Source organism: Aethina tumida, chromosome 4 (genome assembly GCF_024364675.1).
Source record: "Aethina tumida isolate Nest 87 chromosome 4, icAetTumi1.1, whole genome shotgun sequence".
Lineage (NCBI taxonomy): Eukaryota > Metazoa > Arthropoda > Insecta > Coleoptera > Nitidulidae > Aethina > Aethina tumida.
The window spans coordinates 15,736,721-15,761,792 of record NC_065438.1 but is presented as its reverse complement, the minus strand read 5'-3'; the positions used below and the strand labels follow the sequence as shown (position 1 = coordinate 15,761,792).

The 25,072-nt window shown below is 26.1% G+C and overlaps 1 protein-coding gene across 7 annotated transcripts in view; it reads left to right on the top strand.

Annotated features, from left to right (window-relative positions):
* LOC109604404 (tensin-1) overlaps positions 1–25,072 on the top strand; it is a 293,281-nt gene that overhangs the window by 180,747 nt on the left and 87,462 nt on the right. The window contains exon 3 of one of the 7 annotated variants that reach the window (XM_049965850.1): positions 10,551–10,578. The exons of 4 other annotated variants lie outside the window; for them this stretch is intronic. In XM_049965850.1, coding sequence (XP_049821807.1) covers positions 10,551–10,578 — 28 coding nt within the window. Of the gene's footprint in view, positions 1–6,355; positions 6,623–10,550; positions 10,579–25,072 lie in introns of those variants that run through there. 2 more of the 7 variants (XM_049965851.1, XM_049965855.1) reach the window with 2 other exon arrangements.

Genomic DNA, 25,072 nt, shown 5'->3' with positions numbered 1-25,072 from the left:
TTATTTATGGTATGTACATGTATTTGTTTATACTTATGAATTACACTAATTTACCGTAAAAATTGTGTCCAGATTCTTATAAAAACCAGTATTAAAATCACTCAAATCGGTCAAAGTATACGTAAAACACCACAGAACACGTTTATAAAGTTAAAACAATAAAATGTTTATTAAAATTATCGAAATATCGAGTAAAAATAGCGGACTCTTGTTTCCATCGTAATCCCTTAGAAATACACTTGGTAACCAGTCCACCAAAACAAAACTGTTTAACATACACTTGTAACAATTGTCAAAGGTTTAAATAATAATAATTTTACAATTTTGTAACTGAACCTAAAATAACGAAGACTGGATTCTCTGTTCGATTGAAAACATGTATTTTGCATTTGATCGTGTGAGAGTGAAAGAGAAAGAAATACAAATTTATGGGAGTTGGAGAAGGATGAAAGATGCGGGGGGCGGAGCCTCGCCGGTCAAAATAACGACGCTGTTTTTTGTGGCTGCGTTTAATAGTATTTCTTAGAATTGCAATTTTTGAGAGAAGAAAGAGTAAAACTAGAATATTCGGTGTTTAGGAATCATTTCGGTGGGATTTGCAGTGGCAATCAGTTGTTTTCTAATATAGTGTCATGTTGTGTTCAAATATCTCGTATAATGTGTCAATTATTTATGGTATGTACATGTATTTGTTTATACTTATGAATTACACTAATTTACCGTTAAAATTCTGTCCAAATTCTCATAAAATCCAGTGTTAAAATCACTCAAAGTATACGTAAAACACCTCAGAACATGTTTATAAAAATTGTCGTTTATTAAAATTGTCGAAATATCGAGTAAAAATTGCGGACTCTTGTTTCCATCGAAATCCCTTAGAAATGCACTTGGTAACCGGTCGACCAATGGAACTGCAGAACACCTGTTGTTTTGATTCCTGGAAACGATACACACACGAGTGACCTATTTAATTTATTTACATTTAATTTGAACTATATTGATATAAAATATATGTTATCACATAAATATTCATTAATTGTTGCAAATTAGTTTCAAATAGCTGTTTTAATATTATTTAAACTAAATTATTATTAATACTTCCACAAATGAATCACTAAATAAAATTTAATAATGTTATACATTAGGTGAGTATAAAGAATCCCTAATACGCATGCGTAAGAATTCAAATTAATCCATAATTTTTAATGTAGAATTCATTATATATTATTAAACTTATAAAGTTTTAATGCTTAATTTAGTAACTGAGCTTAAATGTACAAAATCCTCCATTTAAATCTATTGGACACAAAATTTGTATTTTGACAGTGTAAGAAAGAATGAGAAAGACATACATGTTCCTCAGTGTTTGAGAAGGACGAAAGTAGCGATCCGCGGATGCGCCATCTAAGTGAGCTGTGCATATTTGTGTGGCCGCCATTTTTAATTGTTATTTCTTAGAATTGCTGTTTTAGAGTGGAAAGGGGAAAAAATTGGTTTTTGATGTTTGAGAAATATATTAACGACGTTTTAGCCACAATTATTAATTTTATTAGGTTCACATCATATTCAGGTATTTCCTATATTATTTATATTATTTATACAATATTATTAGATTAGTTTACAGTAAATAAACGATTCCTTACATTTCGTTAGAAACGTGAGTAAATTATACATCAAATGGCACCAAATTCGTTACGATAGGAACAAAATTAAATGAGTTACAATTGTAGAAAGTTAAAATTTCACTTCCGCCACTAGTAATTGGTGTTTTATATTTTAGTTAGTGTATTAGGTCTATATACCCTAATATTTAAAGAAATATAAACAATTTACTTAATACACCGTTAAGACTATAACATAAAGAATTCTAATATAAAACTTATAAAATACAATAATTGTAATTGTAATTTTAATGTTTTATTGTATATTTATGACAGTTGTCAAGTGTTCCTGAAGTTGGAATCGTCTTTTTTACATTTAATTAATTTAAAAATCAAATTTTGCATTTGACCTAAGAGAGAAAGAGAAAGAAACACATGTTGATGAGAGTTAGACAAGGATGAAAGAAGTGAGGGTGGAGTCATTCCGGTTAACTTAGTGAGGGAGGTTGATTTTTTCTCTAAAGTGTTTCATATGCGGGAAATATTTCAAGGAATTTGTAGTGACAATTATTATTTTTCTTTTCATGTTTTATTCAATGGGTCACATTAAAATTATGTAAACTATTTTTAATTTTTTTTTTTTTTTGCTAATACAGTTGTGCCTAAATTATAGTAATTTTTTCTCTTTTGGGCAATTCATTTAGACAATGATAAATTTATTCATTTTTGTTAATATATAAATAAATTCGTGTATTTTTCTTTCCTTCATTTTGAACCTAATTTGAAACTTGTGCATAATTATAAATACACTATCTATCAATGAATAGAAATAATTATTTTGTATAATGTATTTTGTATAATAAGTACAGAATTGTTAAAAAATATATTTACATATTCACATTTTTAATCAGCCAATGAATTTTTGTAAAAAATTAGTCTGAAAAACTGATGAATTTAATTTAAATTATTTTTTTTTAATCAAAAAATTTTTATACACGTATAATTGCATTATTTTACATAAATTATTTATGAAAACATATCAGCTACAGAATTGTCTCAAAATTAATATAATTTTTAAATTAACCTGACAAACAGCCTTAATAAAATATACTCGAAATTCTTTCAAATTCCTATTATCAATGTAAACGTATTTTAATATTCAATTTAATTATTCTAAATCATACATGGTGTTCCACTGAAAATAGAAAGGTTATTAATAATTTAAGAAGCACACAATCAAACATAAATAATGAACACCCTGTATAAAATTTAAGGGGTACAAATAATGGCTCCTTATACGATATTTCATGGTTAACATATCTGCCAAAAATAAAGTTTATAGCATCAAAATTGGTGACCTTACAGACGTTTTTGTTGGACCATCTCTATCAAAATTTTTGAAAAAAATTAATAACTCAAAAACTATTAGATTTAAGATAGGATATGGTAAAGCCATATTATTTAAAATATATGTCAAAATTAAAAATGTAAAGATATACAGGGTGAAAGTAACAAAATTTATGTCATTTCAAAATTTCAAATCAATTCCTTTTTCTGTTCTAACATTTAGAAAATGGCAAATTTAGTTTTCAACTATTTTTTTATATATAAAAATACATCAGTGATCTTTACTAATTCGTTTCTATAAAAAAAGTAAAATAAATAGTTAGATTTTTTTTAATATCAATAAATTCTAAATTAAAAAATGTATTACGTTACCATACTCACAATTTAATTTTTTAATATAATAAAGATTTCATAATTTTATAACTGAACCTAAAATGTATACTCGAATCATTCGTTTTTCAATTAAACGTTATTTTCAACTATTTCGTTATTATTATTATTTATTGTATTTTTTTTATTGTATTTTTTTATGTACTTATGGATTACATTAGTTTACAGTAAGATTATTAATTTTTTTTACAGTTATAAATGTAGAAAGTTGAATTAAAATAATTTTTAATCATACATATGGGAATTAAAAATCTAAAAATAAACGTGGTGTTCCATTGAAAGTAACAAAATATATGTCACATTTTTTTCTACTTTTTCTGTTCATTCAACATTTAATAATGGCAAATTTAGTTTTTAATTATTTTTTTTTATATATAAAAATACATCAGTGACATTTACTATTAACAAAAAATTAGATTTATTAGAAAGATTTTTCAATATTTCTATAAATTCTAAATTAAAAAATGTATTAACCAATATATACCGTACGAAAAATGCTCTTCGTGTCTGGATGTTGTAAGAGATGGATGCACGACAAAGAGAGAAAAGTTTTGCCCGGTAGTAAGAATCCCTACTCTCAGAGACAATGCGCCGTGCTGGTGCGCGCCGGCGCACAATGTAAATTAATCTTTGCGAATGCATTTAGTAACTCTCCGTATGCGTAGGGATGTAGTTCGAGTTCTTCGGATGCTCCATTTAAATTCCGTAACTTTGTATAATTTTCAATCTGTAAAATGAAATATTTTTTGAGGGTATATCAAAAACAAAAATAAGTATTCTAAAAATAAACTACTTTTTTCAAAATAAAAATGTATCCCAAAAATTAAATAAAATATACTAAAAACAACGTCTGCGGAGACGAACCGCATGCTAAACGCAGCAAAACCAAATGATCCCCTCCAGTCAGTTCGGCCCGCCCACATAATTGCATGTATATCTTTCCTTTTTGTTTACAAAGGGGTATTGATGTTCCGTCTCAATATGCGAGTAGACACGCTCATCATTTTTGATACGGTATATATATGGTAATGTTGTGTTTGCGGTTGATAAGTATGGGTATATCCCCAACGTACGTCACCGACAACCGGCGTGAGCTTCATACGCTGTGTTGCCATTCACATTTCATTTCATTATTTTCTTATTAGTCTTTGCGCTTTTGTGTCTTGTGCCTCGTTTTGTGTATTTGTATTTTTACATAGTTTTATTTGTTAATGGTATTTTCATATGTCTATTCTATTAAAATGTACTTATTATTATTTGTTTATTTTCAGCATTGTTATTTCGTTCTTAAATTTTAAACAAGTTATTTTTTGAGGTAATTGGAGTCTCAAATGAAGTACCAAATTTTATATAAAATTCCTAACTAGTTTTTATTTAATCACAGCATCTTTTAATAATACCTAAATAATTAAATACTTATTGTATATTTAATTATTATTTAGGTTAGTATACTTTTCTTTCAAATTGTAGATTATATTTAATGTTTAGCTTTACTTTTATGTTTCATATAAAACTTTTGTTAATTGTTTAGACTCGCAGCTCCTAATTTTGGCTGTAAAAAATAGAAAGAAAGACATTCTTCCTATTATTTTTTTCAAAATATTGTACTCGCGCCGAAGAGTATCTTTTCAACAAGTAAAAAATTAAGATTTAGTTGAAAAATATTGACTAATGAGATTTTTCATTGAAATTTTTATGAACAATTTTTTTTATATTGTGTTCCTATTTTTCTCAATAAGTTCAACAGAAATAGAATATATTCAAAAAAAAAAAAAAAAAATAAAAACCTAATATAACCTAACCTGACCTACATTTTTTCAGAAAGTTCATCAAAAAAAATTGTCAATATTAAATTTAATAAAAATTACAAAATTTTCAAAAATTCATCAAAAATTGACAAATTACATTATTGACAATTTTTTTATATTCTATTTTTGATGAACTGAAACTGATGAAAAATAGGTCAGGTTAGGTTACATTAGGTTTCCATTTTTTTTTTTTTTTTTTGAAAATATTTACAGCAAAATTTCGTTCATCTTGAAAATAATATGGTTCACACTCAAAATGTTGAGAACATGTGGATGCGATGCAAAAGGAAACTTCGTCACCAATTTGGAACTACAGAAGATTTATTTCTCTCATATATGCATGAATTTATTTGGAGAAATAAATTCCGAAACGGGGACCATTTCAATGCCATACTTAAGTGCATTAGACAACAATATCCTCTCTTACAATAAATTTTAATTCCGTATTTATTGTTTCGTTTCATTTCTTTCGTATTATTTGCCACAACAAAGGCATGATATAATGTCAAATAAAAATAAATTATAATTTCTCCAAATACGACTTATAACACAAATTGGCAACACCGCCCGCAAATTAGAAGTAAAGCGGTCAGATAGCGACGTACGTTCTGCATAGGTTCATACTTATCAACCGCAAACACAACATTACCATATATATATATATATATATATATATATATATATATATATATATATATATATATATATATAAAATTAAACTATTTTATAAAATTAATTAATATAAAATTTTATAGTACTGTAAATTATTAATGAAATTTTATCAGTTAGAAGATTTGCAAATCATAAAAAGGAGACGTATCTAATAAAATATGTCAACGGTACATCTGGTGATAAAAATAATCAATGTATATGAACCCCAATTTTTCCATTTTTTCTTTATCACATTTACCATTTAACGCCGTGTAACAATGAAGGTCATGATCATTATCGCCAAATTCAATATGTACAAGTTATATTTTACGTGAGATAACCGGATATTACTGCCAATCAGCTTTTCAAAGCCGCATACGCCAATCCACTTATTTGCGGGACACATCCACGAAATACGAGCGCGTCGCATTTTTATATTTATCGCGAAGTGAAACACCGGACCGGACTGATAATGATATAGATCAGTCGATATCGCGGACCCGGTGAGTTGGTGAGTTTCAGTAAACCACCCGCGGTTAGTGCAGACCCGTTTTCGCCGCGTGTTGCAGCGAATCGGCCGCCGCCAAAGCCGGATGAGCCACCGGCACTGGATTAAGCTCACCTTCGTGGTTTATGTGGACTAAACTCGCGGTCGGGACCGATCTATTGCAGTTTGCGTTTACGTTGTGCGGTATTGGTTTCCAGTAAATATCTTTGTGGTGATTTTTTACGGTATAAACTTAACTTTTCGTTTTGGCAGTGTGGTGACTTGTGAACTGTTGGGACTTATCTATTTCGTACCGTGTTCAAAGAGTATAATTAATGGTACGTCGCAGAAAAAAATCCAATTAGTTATTTGTTTGTCTGTCTTTTTAGTTGTTAGTTATCAAAATTTTATGCAAACCAATGAACAAAATATAATAATAATAACTTATTATTGTAGAAAACATAAAACTAATGTTAAATTATTAAAATAGTTCAGGAAACAAAAAAATTTACAATGTACATTTAAAAGTTTTTATAGTTTATGTAACTAATAGTGACAATAATAATAAATTTTATTAATAAATTATACATTAATTTATAATAGATTTATTTTCTCTCAGATTTTTGTTAATATTATATTATTATATTTATATCCTAATATAAATGTTCTAATTGTAAAAAAAATTATATATATATATTTGTTTAGTTATTTACATCTTGAGATTTAAAATTTTAACAATACTTATCTAATATTTATAGAAAAAAATACTTAATATTTATTTATTTATTTATTTATTTATTTATTAAAACAGTTTTGAAAATTGAAATATTGTTAATAATATACATATATATCAACGTTTTTATTACTGTCAATAATTATTACTACTTCATATATTAATTTATAATAACTTTGATACTAATAAAAGAAATCTTATAAATAATCATATATTTTAAAAAATTAATTATTATAAAATTGATACAATTTAAAATTAATTAGTATTAATTAATAAGTATTCTAACTGCAAAAAATTCTTGTTTTCTGATATATTTATGGAGTTATTTAAAATTTCTGAATGTAAAAAAATATTTACTTCACATATAACCTTAAAAAATTATTTTTTTATTAATTACTTCATTTTATATATATTTTTTGATATATTCATAGATAAATAAAATCCCTAATTTGTATAGAAAAAATAGACTCAATATTTATTTATTAAAACATTCTTGAAAACTGTTGTTAAGAACATAAACGTTTTTATTAATTCCTATTATTACTAATAAGAAAAAAATAATATTATTAATAATATATTATTAATATAATATATTAATAACAAATTTTTCTATTTATTTTAATTTTATTTATTGTATTTTAACAACTTTATGTATTAATTTATAATGATATAATTTGATACTTTGAAAATCCTGAATTAAATGAATAAAAAAATTTTATATAATAATATAAAAAATATACATTCATAAAACTATATCTTATTAGTTTATATATTTGTATTTATTTGTGTTATTTGAAATTTCTCAATAATAATATTATATATAATATTACTATTTATTATTTAATTAATTTACGAGTAATTTAATTTTTTTTCTATTAATTAATATATTTCAAATAATTTCTTGAGTTATTCATACACATATAAACTAACTATAAAAATCTATGAAATTTTATTTTTATAGTAATGGAATTATTTAAATTTCTTAATAATATTATAACTATGTTGAAAATTTATGTTTTACCTTAAAATATATTTTTTTTTAATAATTACTACATTTTAAATAATTTCTAGATATTCATAAATAAATGTAATATTGGTGGAGACTCAGTATTTATTTATTTTTAAAAAATAGAATATTCTATTTGTTAAAATTTCAAAAAAAATCTATTTCCTTTTTTTTTTGTTATGCTGAAAAAATAAGTAATTCAAATATTATCTTGAAATATTATTTTTTATGAATATATTTTAAATATTTAACTCATTTTATATCAAAAATATTATCAATATGTGCTAAAATAGTTCTGGAAAATGAAAAATTGGTAACATTTTTATTATTTGTTTCTGATTATTATTTTTTTATTAAATATGTTAAAAATTTTATATCTTTATTTATAGTTTTCAAAATTTAATATTAAAATTATATCCTAATATAAAATGATATTCTAGATATAAATATTAAATTAAAAATTGTGAATTGTATAAAATTATTAATTATATTCTGCTGTGCAAAAATTTTAAAAAATATTTGATTTTTTCTATAATTATAAATAGTAATAATAATAATTTATTTTGGTATTTTTATATAAATTTAAATGTATGTATGTATTAAATAATATTAAAAATAAAAAATATTGAATTGAATTATTAATTATGAAACTCAAATATTTGAAAGAATATTAAAAATAAAAATAAAATTTGAAGAAAATATTAGAAAATTATAAATTTTTATCGAAATTATTAGTTAATAAAATAATAAAATTATATAGTTATTAAAATTATAGTTTTAAGATTTGAAATAACTTTCAATTTTGTTTAATTTATTTTATTAGAGAACTAATTTTTTAATCAATAGTAAATTAATAAGACTATTATAAAATCTTATATTTTTATTTATAATAATTAATTTGGTACTTTTATATAAAATTCTATTCTAATAAAATATTAAATAATATAATACTAAATAATATAATTTTAAAAATTAAGAAAAATATTTTTTTACAAATTTTTATATATTAAATCATTTTTCTAAATGAAACTCGAAAATTTGTAAAAATAATAATAATATAATTAAAAATTAGAAGAAAAATTAAAATTAGAAAAAATATTAAAAATTAAGAAAAATATTTTTTTACAAATTTTTATATATTAAATCATTTTTCTAAATGAAACTCAAATATTTGTGAAAGTAATAATAAAATTACATAAAAAATTAGAAGAAGAATTAAAATTAGAAATAATATTAAAAATTAAGAAAAATATTTTTTAACAATTTTTTGTATTTATTAAATCATTTTTGTAAATGAAATGTTTGTAAGAATAATAATAAAATTACATAGAAAAATTAGAAAATTATATATTTTTATTAGAATCATTACTGTTATTACTTAATAATTTAACATAATTATATAAATAATTATTGTATAAAATTGCAATTTAATGTTTGAAATGACTTTGAATTTTCTTTAATTTATTTTATTATGGAATTAATTTTATAAACAATTTCTCTTCTAGTAATATTGTTTTATAAATAAATATATAAATTTAGTAATGTGTCTATAAAAATTAATTAATATTTATTTAACGAAAATTGTAATTTGAAGTGTTTAGCTAATTTGAAACCACTCAAATTGCCTGATGTCCATAAAATTACTCACCACAAACCAAACAAACAAAATTTCCTCATTAAAACTTTATTTATGTAAACATCAAATACTCTATCAATATTTTTCAATAAAGATTAAGATTAAAACGCTTTAAAAAACAACGTGTTTATTTATAAACATTTATAAATACACTTGGATAACCCGTGTGAAAATCTTCTATAAAAATATATTAAGACAGACTTAATTTTAAAACTGTCCCAAACAAAAAAAGTGACTCACCAATTGTTTATTTGCGAAAACGTTTTCACCCGCGACAAATCAATATTTATCGGCAGATAAGTGCATAGGTCTGACCTACATTAACAGTGCATATCATTGATTAGCCACTAGAAATGCAATAATCTAAACCAAATGAAGTTTTAAAGCTTCCCCCCGCATCGTAAATGGTAGTACATGCGACATATCGATGTTTACTCCAAACACACACAATCGAACACCAAAACCAACAGCAGCGTCAACGGAACCAATTTCCGGCATCGATTTCACGAGACGTCCTTTTTATTTTCGATTCCCTCGTTTCGCGGCGTTAAGAGAGACATTCATCCGGCGACGCAGAACCGCTTAATTGCTTATCCGTGGAATTATCGCTGGCATAAACATCGCGGGGCACTCGTTCCCTGGACTCGCGGCTGGACGATCTCCCGATTAACCGAAATTAATAGTCAGGTTAGCCTTGGGAGAACTACGTGACCCCAACGCAGCACGATTGTCTTTCTTTGGTCTCTTAGAAATCGCATTTGCTGGATTTTGTGCACGGTCGTACCGTGCTGGAACGTTTCGAGTACGCCACGTCGTTTCTGGTACCACACTTTCAGAGGTTTTAAAATGAAATGTGAATCATGGATCATAAACGTTTGATTTGTTTTTCAGGTACGTGTTCCCGAACCGTTCGAAGGTCGTAAGTACTGCATTTTTTTTTAACGTTGCTGTGTGATTTGCAGCTGCACACGACCATAACGTATCCGTTGTGCACATAAATATCATACTTGCGAAGTCTAATTGGTCCTTATTGACTTTAACGCAATAAAAATAAATAAATATTTGCTGGTGGATGGTACACACTGATCTTGAACATGTGTCGCATAAAAGAACTCGTTGTTTAGTCTGTTATGCGCAATTTCACTTGAAGGTGCGAATAATATTTTTTCAACATCCTCCATAACGTTTATAAAGCCAACAGATTCTAGACTCTTCGTCTATATCTCATCTTGTTTTTTTTTGTTCTGTTTACTCTGTTCTTAACAATTTATTGTTAGGTATTAACATTACAGGCCAAAACTCATATTGGTGCCAACAATTTTTTGAATTCATATAGCAATAATTTCAAATCTAGTTAATGAGTTAATTTATTTAAATATCTTTATACTTATAATATGGGACTTATTTGGTTCAGATTTCTTATAAGATCGTTCAGTTCTTTCTGATTAAAATATCGAGGAACCATTAAATCCCCTCCTTTTACGTTATAAACACTCAAATAGCCAACAGAGTTAAATATTCATATTTATAGTTTGGCGGGCTTCTTTGAGTGCTTCAGATTTCTTATGAGATTGTCCAGTTCCTTCTAATTAAAACATTGAGGAACAATTAAATCTTCTTCTATTACGTTTTAAAGGCGTCTTCATCTCATCATGTTTTTTGGGTACTGTTTCTGAGTAAATAATTGGATGAACAATTCAAATAGCCATAAGATTTCATATTTCAGATCTAGTTAATGGGATTTATCATTTTATTTTCACGTTATTTCCATTTCTGTTGGCTTAAACAGTCATTTAAAAAAATAAAATGTAGAATTAATTATTCATTTTTATAATTTAAATGCCATTTTTCAGAGATTCAGGTTTCTTAGATCTTTCAGTTCATTCTGACTAAAATATTGAGGAACTTTTAAATATCCTTCCATTACATTGTAAATACTGCCACAGATTCTAAATCCTATTCTTCATTTCATCATATTTTTTGTTTACTTTTTTTGCCAATTTATTGATGGGTACTTATTAGTAATATCAGAGGTCACTAACAATTTTGGTGCCAACAACTTTCTATTCCTGAGTAAATAATTGAGTGAAAAATTCAAATAGCCATAAGATTTCATCTTTCAGATCTAGTTAATGAGTTTTATTATTTTATTTTCACGTTATTTCTATTTCTGTTGGCTTAAACAGCCATTTAAAAAAATAAAATGTAGAATTAAGTATTCATATTTATAATTTAATTTTTTTTTTGAGAGGTTCAGGTTTCTTACAAGATCTTTCAGTTCTTTCTGATTAAAGCATTGAGGAACTGTTAAACATCCTTCCATTACATTGTAAACACTGCCAATAGATTCTAAATTCCATTCTTCATTTCATCATATTTTTTGTTTACTTTTTTCTTGCCAATTTATTGATGGGTACTTATTAGTAATTTCAGAGGTCAATAACAATTTTGGTGCCAACAACTTACTGTTCCTGAGTAAATAATTGGGTGAAAAATTCAAATAGTCATAAGATTTCATCTTTCAGATCTAGTTAATGAGATTTATTATTTTATTTTCACGTTATTTCTATTTCTGTTGGCTTAAACAGCCATATAAAAAAATAAAATGTAGAATTAAGTATTCATATTTATAATTTAATTTTTTTTTTGAGAGGTTCAGGTTTCTTATAAGATCTTTCAGTTCTTTCTGATTAAAGCATTGAGGAACTGTTAAATATCCTTCCATTACATTGTAAACATTGCCAATAGATTCTAAATTCCATTCTTCATTTCATCATATTTTTTGTTTACTTTTTTCTTGGCAATTTATTGATGGGTACTTATTAGTAGTATCAGAGGTCAATAACAATTTTGGTGCCAACAACTTTCTGTTCCTGAATAAATAATTGAGTGAAAAATTCAAATAGCCATAAGATTTCATCTTTCAGATCTGGTTAATGAGATTTATCATTTTATTTTCACGTCATTACTATTTCTGTTGGCTTAAACAGTCATTTAAAAAAATAAAATATAGAATTAATTATTCATTTTTATAATTTAAATGACATTTTTCAGAGATTCAGGTTTCTTAGATCTTTCAGTTCATTCTGATTAAAATATTGAGGAACTTTTAAATATCCTTCCATTACATTGTAAACACTGCCACAGATTCTAAATTCTATTCTTCATTTCATCATATTTTTTGTTTACTTTTTTTTGCCAATTTATTGATGGGTACTTATTAGTAATATCAGAGGTCACTAACAATTTTGGTGCCAACAACTTTCTGTTCCTGAGTAAATAATTGAGTGAAAAATTCAAATAGCCATAAGATTTCATCTTTCAGATCAAGTTAATGAGATTTATTATTTTATTTTCACGTTATTTCTATTTCTGTTGGCTTAAACAGCCATATAAAAAAATAAAATGTAGAATTAAGTATTCATATTTATAATTTAAATTTTTTTTTTGAGTGGTTCAGGTTTCTCATAAGATCTCTCAGTTCTTTCTGATTAAAGCATTGAGGAACTGTTAAATATCCTTCCATTACATTGTAAATACTGCCAATAGATTCTAAATTCTATTCTTCATTTCACCATATTTTTTGTTTACTTTTTTTTGCCAATTTATTGATGGGTACTTATTAGTAATATGAGAGGTCACTAACAATTTTGGTGCCAACAACTTTCTGTTCCTGAGTAAATAATTGGGTGAAAAATTCAAATAGCCATAAGATTCATCTTTCAGATCTAGTTAATGAGATTTATTATTTTATTTTCACGTTATTTCTATTTCTGTTGGCTTAAACAGCCATTTAAAAAAATAAAATGTAGAATTAAGTATTCATATTTATAATTTAATTTTTTTTGAGAGGTTCAGGTTTCTTATAAGATCTTTCAGTTCTTTCTGATTAAAGCATTGAGGAACTGTTAAATATCCTTCCATTACATTGTAAACATTGCCAATAGATTCTAAATTCTTGCCAATTTATTGATGGGTACTTATTAGTAATTTCAGAGGTCAATAACAATTTTGGTGCCAACAACTTACTGTTCCTGAGTAAATAATTGGGTGAAAAATTCAAATAGCCATAAGATTTCATATTTCAGATCTAGTTAATGGGATTTATCATTTTATTTCCACGTTATTTCCATTTCTGTTGGCTTAAATAGTCATTTAAAAAAATAAAATGTAGAATTAATTATTCATTTTTATAATTTAAATTTTTTTTTTTTTTTTGAGAGGTTCAGGTTTCTTATAAGATCTCTCAGTTCTTTCTGATTAAAGCATTGAGGAACTGTTAAATATCCTTCCATTACATTGTAAATACTGCCAATAGATTCTAAATTCTATTCTTCATTTCACCATATTTTTTGTTTACTTTTTTGTTGACAATTTATTGATGGGTACTTATTAGTAATATCAAAAGTCAATAACAATTTTGGTGCAGCTTTCTGTTCCTGAATAAATAATTTAGTGAAAATTCAAATAGCCATAAAATTTCATCTTTCAGATCTAGTTAATGAGCTTTATCATTATATTTTCAAGTTATTTCTATTTCTGTTGGCTTAAACAGCCATTTAAAAAAATAAAATGTAGAATTAAGTATTCCTATTTATAATTTAAATTTTTTTTGAGAGGTTCAGGTTTCTTATAAGATCTTTCAGTTCTTTCTGATTAAAACATTGAGGAAGATAGGTTTTCTACTTCTTTTCAAAGTTTTCACAGCTTCGTCTTCTTCTGGAATTCATAGTTTTAGTTAGTACTGATTTAAACAAAGTTAAAAAGCTAAACAAAATAATTGTCAACTTAAGTGAGTCTAGAAGATAGTTAAGAAGATTTAAGAAGGTCGATCATATATATATATATATCAGAACCAAATGTAATTATCCTATATATATCTGGAAAACTAAACCTAGTAAGTGAAATCTGATGGCATTTTTGATTGAGCACATTGATGAAATCCTAAATAAATTGTTAGTTTTCCTCTATCAAAACACTTTATTGGAGTATATATTCTTTAGTCCGTTCTCCACAACATTGATATCACATCTGGTCCAAACCACACCAGATCCAGCGTGTCATTCATATTCCATTAAAACACAAGCGTGTATTCAATTAATCCAGATCTATTCCACATTCGAGATACGAAATTGTCGCTGCCAATTTTTTAAAACTTTAATCGCCCATTGTAAATCGGCTTCGTCGAACAATGGGATGTAAATTACGAAATCATAACAAATTATTTATACGCCGGACGGTTTATTGTTTCCGTGTTACTTTACCGGCACTAGCAAGACTTTCTCCAGCTCGCATGTCACTCCACCCGGACTTCGGCTGCGCCGAATCGCAAAAACCGGAATGAATTTTTAAATTGGACCCCGAAATTACGTTCCGGTGCCTTCGAGCAATTTAATAACCTATGAATATTAATAAATTTAAAACTGCGTAATTGCCTTTAAACGTTTTTCATTTTTTTTTTGTTTCCATTTGTCTTCGGCTACCAACGGCCCCATAAATCTACCTGACACAATATTAACGCAGTGAAGTATGGTCTCGGAATGTAAAATTCCCAACGAAACAAGAACAATGCGTTGATTGGTCTGCCTCTCGTATAAGGATTTATGTGCTTTTAATTACCGGCAATGCACAATAATTTAATCTGGATCACGGGCATAATTCAACGTCTGAACAGTTTCAGATATTACAGTTTATTTGGGCCCGAGTCTCGTTTGTCGAGCACGTGCTGGTGTTAATGTTCACATATCCTGCATTCAGTTAAACACACACACAAGCCCGACTTTAATTTATTTAAACCGCACGAGGAAAAAGTCTCTTAATGCTGTTTACCCCGTTTTTACCTTAAAAACAAACACACACGTCTATTTATTGGGGTTCGTCTGTGTTTGTTAAACGTTATCTAAATTAAAGTGCGTTGCTGCTTAATTTAATCTGGATTTAAAACAAGGAACGTTATTTTATTGCAGCCACGTTATTTATTGGTGTTTGCCTTTCGAAGTAAAATTCAAGTGCCAACTAGCCTTTTTGCCAATTTCTTGCCCAATTGTTTGTAAACTCCGATATTTCGGTACCACAACGGGGCATTGCCCAATGTTTGGTCTCCGGTCCACGTTTTAAAACAAACAAGAACGTAACCAGCAACAATTACGCTAAAAGGGTCGAATGCCCATCGGATAATGGGCCGGACCATCGTCCTGCGTACCCCGCAATTAACAGAACAAACAGGTGAATAAATTTCCAAAGATTTATTTGCTTAATTATTCCTAATAACAAAAGGCCTATTATTATGTGCAGTATTTTCTCCGAGTCTGCCCACCGGATTCTTTTCGTCGGGACAATCAATCAGGCCTTTCGGAAATTCGAAGTCTTTGCGTGAAACTCGTTTCGAGTTTGTTCACTATCGACACGTTGATCGGCCCACACGAAAATTATGAAAAATTATACCTGGTACAGTCGGGACAAAAATGAACGAACAATGAGAGTGTAATTAAATAGAAGTTTTATTGATGAAATCTGCTCTTAGTATTTCTTATTTCCTTAGTACAAGTTTCTTCAATGTTTGTTATTTAAATTAAAATTTAATTAACAATAAATTACTTTTACCTCTCTGTACAATCCATACAGAAATATGAACAACGTAAAAGTAATATGTTAGAGTAACTCTTTATTGATCAAATCTCTCCCCAATATTGCATATTTTCATTCTAAAAGTTAGTAAACATATACATGTAACATAATGTAAAATAGTACTTCTGTGTCTCATAATTTAAACTTACTCCTTTAGGGAACACAAACTTTATGAAATCTATAGTATATCAGTAAATTAGTTTCACCAATGTGTATAGTCAAATAATGTGAAAACAATGTGTTAGAATAACTCATCTCAATATGATTTATTTTTCTTCTTAATGTATCTCCATTATTTGGAATCATAATTTTTGTTTTTCATTATTTTTCTTCCTTACTAGCCTATATCATAATTTCCATTATGTACTATTTTTTATTCTCTATCTAAAAGTTATATATAAATAAACATGAAATTATTTTTCTTGTTTTAAGGTTACCCTTTCAAAAAACACAAACTGTAAAATCTATAGTATATCAACAAATATTTTTTTCTGTTCTCTAATATTTTTTATTATTTCAGAAATCTATAATATATCTAAAAATTACTTTTTTCATTCTGAACTACTATATTTATTATTCTCTTTCTAAAAGTTCCTCCAAAGTTTATACATAAATATGAATGTTTGCTTCTCATTATGATTTTTCTTACCTTAAGCTTACCCTTTCAAACACAAACCCAATAAAATCTATAATACATTAACAAATATTTTTTCTATTCTCTAATATTTCTTATTCTCTTTCTAAAAGCTCCTCCAATGTATGTAAATCTTATTGTTATTTCTTTTCTTTCAGCTTACCTTTTCAGGTAACACAAAGTCTATGAAATCTAGAGTACATCAACAAATTAATTTTTTCATTCTGAACTACTGTATTTATTATTCTCTTCCTAAAAGATCTTTTCCAAAATTTATAATTAAATATGAATTTTTGTTCCTCATTATTATTTTTCTTATCTTAAGCTTACCTTTTCAGGAAGCACAAACTCTATAAAATCTATGATGCATTAACAAATATTTTTTCTATTCTCTAATATTTCTTATTCTCTTTCTAAATGTTCCTGCAATGTTTATAAATACAAACAATTTTTTTCTCATTATTATTTCTTTTTCTTTCAGTTTACCTTTCAGGTAACACAAACTCTATGAAATCTGTAGTATATCAACAAATTACTTTTTTCATTCTGTACTACTATATTTATTATTCTTTTCCTAAAAATTCCTCCAAAGTTTATAAATAAATATGAATTTTTGTTCCACATTATTATTTTTCTTATCTTAAGCTTACCTTTTCAGGAAGCACAAACTCTATAAAATCTATGATGCATTAACAAATATTTTTTCTATTCTGTAATATTTCTTATTCTCTTTCTAAAAGTTCCTGCAATGTTTATAAATAAAAACAATTTTTTTCTCATTATTATTTATTTTTCTTTCAGTTTACCTTTTCAGGTAACACAAACTCTATGAAATCTGTAATATATCAACAAATTACTTTTTTCATTCTGTACTACTATATTTAATATTCTTTTCCTAAAAATTCCTCCAAAGTTTATAATAAATAAATATGAATTTTTGTTCCTTATTATTATTTTTCTTATCTTAAGCTTACCTTTTCAGGAAACACAAACTCTATAAAATCTATGATATATTAACAAATATTTTTTCTATTCTCTAATATTTCTTATTCTCTTTCTAAAAGTTCTTGCAATGTTTATAAATACAAACAATTTTTTTCTCATTATTATTTCTTTTTCTTTCAGTTTACCTTTCAGGTAACACAAACTCTATGAAATCTATAGTATATCAACAAATTACTTTTTTCATTCTGTACTACTATATTTAATATTATTTTCCTAAAAATTCCTCCAAAGTTTATAAATAAATATGAATTTTTGTTCCTCATTATTATTTTTTTTTTTATCTTAAGCTTACCTTTTCAGGAAACACAAACTCTATAAAATCTATGATACATTAACAAATATTTTTTCTATTCTCTAATATTTCTTATTTTCTTTCTAAAAGTTCTTGCAATGTTTATAAATACAAACAATTTTTTTTTCTTTATTATTTTTTTTCTTTCAGTTTACCTTTTCAGGGGAACACAAACTCTATGAAATCTGTAATATGTCAACAAATTACTTTTTTCATTCTGTACTACTATATTTAATATTCTTTTCCTAAAAAATCCTCCAAAGTTTATAAATAAATATGAGTTTTTGTTCCTCATTATTATTTTTTTTTATCTTAAGCTTACCTTTTCAGGAAACACAAACTCTATAAAATCTATGATACATTAACAAATATTTTTTCTATTCTCTAATATTTCTTATTCTCTTTCTAAAAGTTCTTGCAATGTTTATAAATACAAACAATTTTTTTCTCATTATTATTTCTTTTTCTTTCAGTTTACCTTTCAGGTAACATAAACTCTATGAAATCTGTAGTATATCAACAAATTACTTTTTTCATTCTGTAATACTATATTTAATATTGTTTTCCTAAAAATTCCTCCAAAGTTTATAAATAAATATGAATTTTTGTTCCTCATTATTATTTTTCTTATCTTAAGCTTACCTATTCAGGAAACACAAACTCTATAAAATCTATGATATATTAACAAATATTTTTTCTATTCTCTAATATTTCTTATTCTCTTTCTAAAAGTTCTTGCAATGTTTATAAATACAAACAATTTTTTTCTCATTATTATTTCTTTTTCTTTCAGTTTACCTTTCAGGTAACACAAACTCTATGAAATCTATAGTATATCAACAAATTACTTTTTTCATTCTGTACTACTATATTTAATATTCTTGTCCTAAAAATTTCTCCAAAGTTTATAAATAAATATTAATTTTTGTTTCTCATTTAATTTGCTTATTTTATGCTTACCCTTTCAGGAAACCCAACAACTCTATCTATAATATTTTTTTTATTCTCTAATATTTTTTTTCTAAAATTTCTTCCAATATTTATTGGATTTGAAAACGATTTTTGTTTCTCATTATTATTTCTCCTACTTTCAGCTTTCCCTTTCAGGAAATACAAATGCTGTATAAAATACAAAGAATAGGAAAGTAATGAGTAAGAATAACTTTTTATTAGTGATTTTTTTTTCTCATTATTACCAAGTTCTTCCAATGTTCACAAGCACGAAATTTTGTTTCCCATTACGATCTCCCGTAATTCAAGCTTACCCATTCAGGAAACGCAAACCGTACAAGATCTATAATATATCAACAAATTACTTTTTCCATTCTGGGTCACATACAACTATAAAAAACCAATTACACCAAAAATAGTAATCCGCGGAATGCCATTGTGCTATTCTCTTTCGTTTCTCGTGTCAAAATCGACGTGAGGATTGTTATATTTTAAGTGGAACGGTTTGTTTGACGTACACGCATATGGCGTCGTCTGTATAACACCGCCGTGCGTGTTCCTTCTATTTGGACTAACATGTTAAAATATTTTATGACGCCAAGACCGGGAACACATGGTTTCGCGACCGTCTTGTGCTCCCTCACTATTTGTGGAACGTGGAATTGTTGTAATTAGTGGTCAAACGAAAAATAACAACAAACTTAACGTCCGGCGGTCGTAATTATTGTTGTTAAGTAAAAGTGCTATAATGATAGGCACCATTAAAAATCGGTGACGTCAACAATTCGGACTGAATATACAATAATAAATTGCTTTAATATTAATATTTCAAAAAAGTTGTGCGCCAAATTGCCGGACCATTTTGCATGACCGAACGAACACATGTTTCAATTAACTGTTGGATTAATTAAGCGCAAATAATGCGCATCAACGAATTGCGGACTGAAAACTGTACTTTTTATGTGGTGTGTGTTATTCGAAATTAATTTGCGATGGCGCACAACTTGTGCAACAATTTAATGGACAATAAAAACGGACTCTGGGCTTTTACTAACTAACACTCACTGGGATGTGTGTGTGCCGTTTGGAAATAAAGGCTATTTCGAAATCGGGAAATAATTACGTTTTATAACGCACTCCGGAATTACGGCCGCATCATAAACGGATTAGCTTTCCGAATTGTCTTCGGATAAACGTTTTTAAAGTCGGGCTCTTATCCGGAAATTTTTAAGGGCCCTGTCGTTAACCCACTTGGAGAAGTTGTAAATCTTTTATGCGATTTGTTGTTGTGCAAACGTCTGTTGACCTAAATGTTTGGTTTATTGGCTATTGATTTTCGACAGGAAATTGGAAACTACGTTTTGGGTGTCAATCAAAATAACATTTTAATCATGAAATTGGTTTTCAATTGATTCAGTCTGTTTTGATTGAAACTTGTTATATTTATATATTTAACAAAAAATAAAGAAAAATATATATATTTATAAAAATTAATTATATGGATAATTAAACGATATGGAAACTGTTTTATTTTTAATTATTAATTTAGAGAAGAACAAATTGATACACTAAATAAATAAAAAAAATTCAAAAATAGAAAAAGAACATAGTCAATAAATTAAACAAAAAAATATTTTTAAATTAAATATATCATTTCTTATAATACTTCAAACAAATTTTTTTGGATATTTTCAAAATTTATGGTTTTCAAAAAAAAAAAAAAAACATACGAAATGATAATTATGAGTATATTTTAATTTTAAAAATATTTGAAAAATAATAATTAAATTAAATTGGTTATTCATGATTTTTATACACTTATTTTATATATATATATATATATATATATATATATATATATATATAAATGTCTCAAATAAATTATCACAATTTAATTTGGATATTTTCATAAAATATGAAAAAATTTCAAAAAAATGAAAATACTCTTAATGTTTTAAATATTTTTTAAATTAATATTTCCATTTCTTAAAATGTCTCAAATAAATTAAAATTCATAATTTTTTTGGATATTTCCATAAAATATGACAAATGTTCAAAAAAAAAAGAAATGAAAATACTTTTAATTTAAATAAATAATAATAATAAATTTAAATTCATAAAAAAGTCAAATAAATATAAAATTTTTTTTTTTTGATATTTTTATAAAATATGAAAAATTAAAACTATTCGTAGTAAATATTTGATAAACCCATTTTAATAATATTTTTGTTTTTATTAATTATTATTATATAAAATTTTTCAAAAAAAAATAAATAATTCATGTTAAATGATAAAAAATTATATTAAAAAATTTTAATAAATATACTTTTTATTGTATTATTAACATTTATTAAAATATACCAAACAAAATTAGAAATTATCATTAAATTTTAACAAATTGTTAAAAAATTTTAAATTAATTTTAATTATTAATTATTAATTATTATCATTATAATTATTATTTAATTATTATAATAACAAATTTTTTGGATATTTTCATAAAATGTGAAAATTAAATTTTAAAATTAAAATTAAAATTTTTAAATTTAAAATATTTCTTAAATTTTAATGTTAAATTATTTTCAAAATATAATATGAATATTCTTAAAGATAAAATAAAATAAAATTATTAAGGTATTTTATTAAATTTCAAAATTTTAAAATTCACTAAAAGTTTTATTTAATCATTAATTTGAACGAAAATATTAACAACGTATTTAAAATTGAAAAAAAAAAACGTGTATTTTTATTTGAAATTAATTTTTGACTTAACATGTCATAAACAATTAAATTTCTCATTAAATCTCTATATTTAAATATTACAAAATTATAGACAATTAATAATTAATATAATAAATATTTTATAATCATTTTTAGAGAAATAATTATAAATTTCTAATTATTTTTTAAAATTTTTCAAAAGAATTATTAATAATGTTTTTTTGTTATTATTATTTTGAAATATATTAATAATATTATTTTGAAAAAATATGAAAATTTTTCAAACAAATTAGTGGTATATGTATTATTTTAAATGTTGATAGATTTTCAGAAAAAGGTTAAACTATAAAGAAGTATAGTAAATAAAATTTAATAAATATTTTCCTAAATAATTATATATTTATTATTATCAATTGACAACTATAGTTCAAAAATTAGTAATTTTTAGTTCATTTATGAATTAATTAATTTTGTGTTAATTTTTAATTTAAATATTCATAATTATTAAAATATTCACAAAAAAAATTCTCCTTAAATTTATATTAATAATTTTTCAGAAAATATAAAACACTAAAAAAAGTATAACAAATGATAATTTTGAGTGTTTTATTAAATAATTATCAATTAATTTTTTAACTATTAATTTGAAGTAAAAATTAAAAATAAATAAAAAACTCTTTATAAATTCATTTTTAATAATTCTTAGTTGATTTATCATTTTTATGATATATTTTATTTAAATATTAATAGTTATATATTCCAAACAAAAATTATCAATAAATTCTATGTTAATAAGTTCCCAAGAAATGTGAAACGATAAAACAATATAATAAATGATAATTTAATAAGTATTTTAATAAATAATTATAAATATATTTTTAATTATTATTTTGAAAAAATTGACAATATATTTTAAACATCAGATTTAAAAATCACTTAATTTAACACTTTATTATTTATTATTATTTTATATAAAAGCCAATTTATTTTAAATTGAACACTAAAAAATAGAGATAATACTTTTATTTTTATGGTACGTATATTTTAGATAGTAAAAGGTAAATTCATAAAGTTACCCAAATAAAGTCGTTTTAACTGCACCTTCAAGAAAGTTTCGCCTTCAGTTAGACCAAGTTTTAAGTACTTTTGTTTCATTAGAAATCCACAAATCCATTGAACAACACCTCCGCGGCCCCAATAAACTTTAAACCACCCGAAATTTCGCCTCAATATTTCATTACGAAACTATTTTATGCCCCCATTAAAAAAAAAAAAAAAAGAAAAATACCAAAGGTGCCACCGACGAGCAAACATCCCGTCCCCATTTATTACCGGCGTCCCATCGCGCGCCAGAAAACCAACAGAAACGAAACGCATCGAATTTATTTCCGACTTTTACACGCTACTGTACCCAACAAACGCGTCTAAAACGTAAACATCGGACGTGCAGTCGGACGCTCGTGGGCCCCATACGACTTGCACACATTCAGTAGTCACCAACGGTCCCTCCGCCGACCGTGCCCGCAGCCCAGGCCGCATTTCAATCCGATTGACCGAAACGAAAACGAACCGCGAAATACGAAACGGCGATGCGTCCGCAAACTTGTCGCACCGCCCGTGATCCGGAAGTTCAGTGCCGCCGATTTGTGCTAGTGTAGGCAAGTGCACCGGTTTCCGGTTACACGGAATTTGGCTACGAAACGTGTGTGTTGTGTTCCACCTAGGTTATCCAATGGGTTGGAGCTCAGTCAATTAATTTTGCTCATTTGAGTGTTCAACCAACAATAACTGATTAAGGTTTATTAATAATTTTGTGGTCGTACGACGTTAATGTCTAAAAATATCAGTTGCCCACTTATAAATTTTATAACCAGACGTAATTGTTCAATTAAAACCGGCAGGTCTTATCAAATGTTTAAAATTCCGTCAGTGTTTTATCAGTTAAACGTAAAACCCAATTAAAAAACACCTGAAGTTACTAAACGAAACGGTGCCGGAGTAGTTTGTGGGGGCCAAACGCATTTTATGTGTAAATTAGAAGATCAAATCGAAAGTGCCCACGAGAGAAGTGCCTTGTGGCCTTCAAACCGAATGCATTATGTCAACAATCCGTCCAAGAGCAAAGGCGTTGGAAGACTTTGAACAGTTATTCAATTAGTGGACGCAGCTTATTGTCGACAACAGGTGGTTTTTCTAATCATTTGCTTAATAACTTTTGACTTCATCGGTTATTTTATGGACGGCACCGACTATTTAATAACAATTTTATGCTAAAAACTCGTGTTTAGACGTAAAACGAAGCGTTTGAATCGTTGGTAAACACCGGGTCCGGTGCCAGTAACCCCGAAACACAACAATAACTCCTCCACAGTCTCGGCCGGGCTTAAAATAACGCATTTTATGCACACCTTGTGACTATTTATACGTTTATTCCTCTATTTTAATTAATGTTCTGTGGCACTTCGATTATTAACGCGTTCTAAATTTACGTTTTGGTTTATCGATGAAGTCGGCCTCAGAATGCGGCCTGGTAAATAAATTAGATTCTAATAATAATGCCTCTAGTTGCGCCGTAAAAATCGTAACGAGAAAATTAATTTCAAAACGGATTTTATACGTACACCGGGTATTTTTAGACGGTCACACGAACAGTACGTGGTTACAGGCGAGTCTATGTCGTGTTTGACCTTAATTTTCGCTAATTGAAAAGTGCAGGTGTGTGAAAAATTATTGTTGCATAAGCGTGGGAGACGTTCAAATGAAGGACGGTTTTGAAAGACTGCCGGATGCGCCTTTCTTCCGAAATTTTTCCACCCAAGCCGCAGCCTCAGAACAAATATTGGTTAAATTAATGAAGATAAGAATATTAGCACGATGTTATCAGTTGTTGTAGAATTAAATAATGTGTTACATTGAAATTAAAAAGATTTTTAGTAAAGAATTACGTCCTATATTATCAGGTTAAAGTAAATAAACCAACAAATAAATTGTTTTCACATGATCTTTCATAACCTTAATTAAATTAAAGCAACGTGATGTAACAAAAAGTAAAAATTTCTTTATTACAACATTTAAAATTCACACAGCATTGTTTTATTAGATTGTCAAGAAAGTTATTGTGTTCTTCAAATGCACAAATCTCAGCTTAAACAAAATTTTATTAATCAAAATGAGAACCAATTG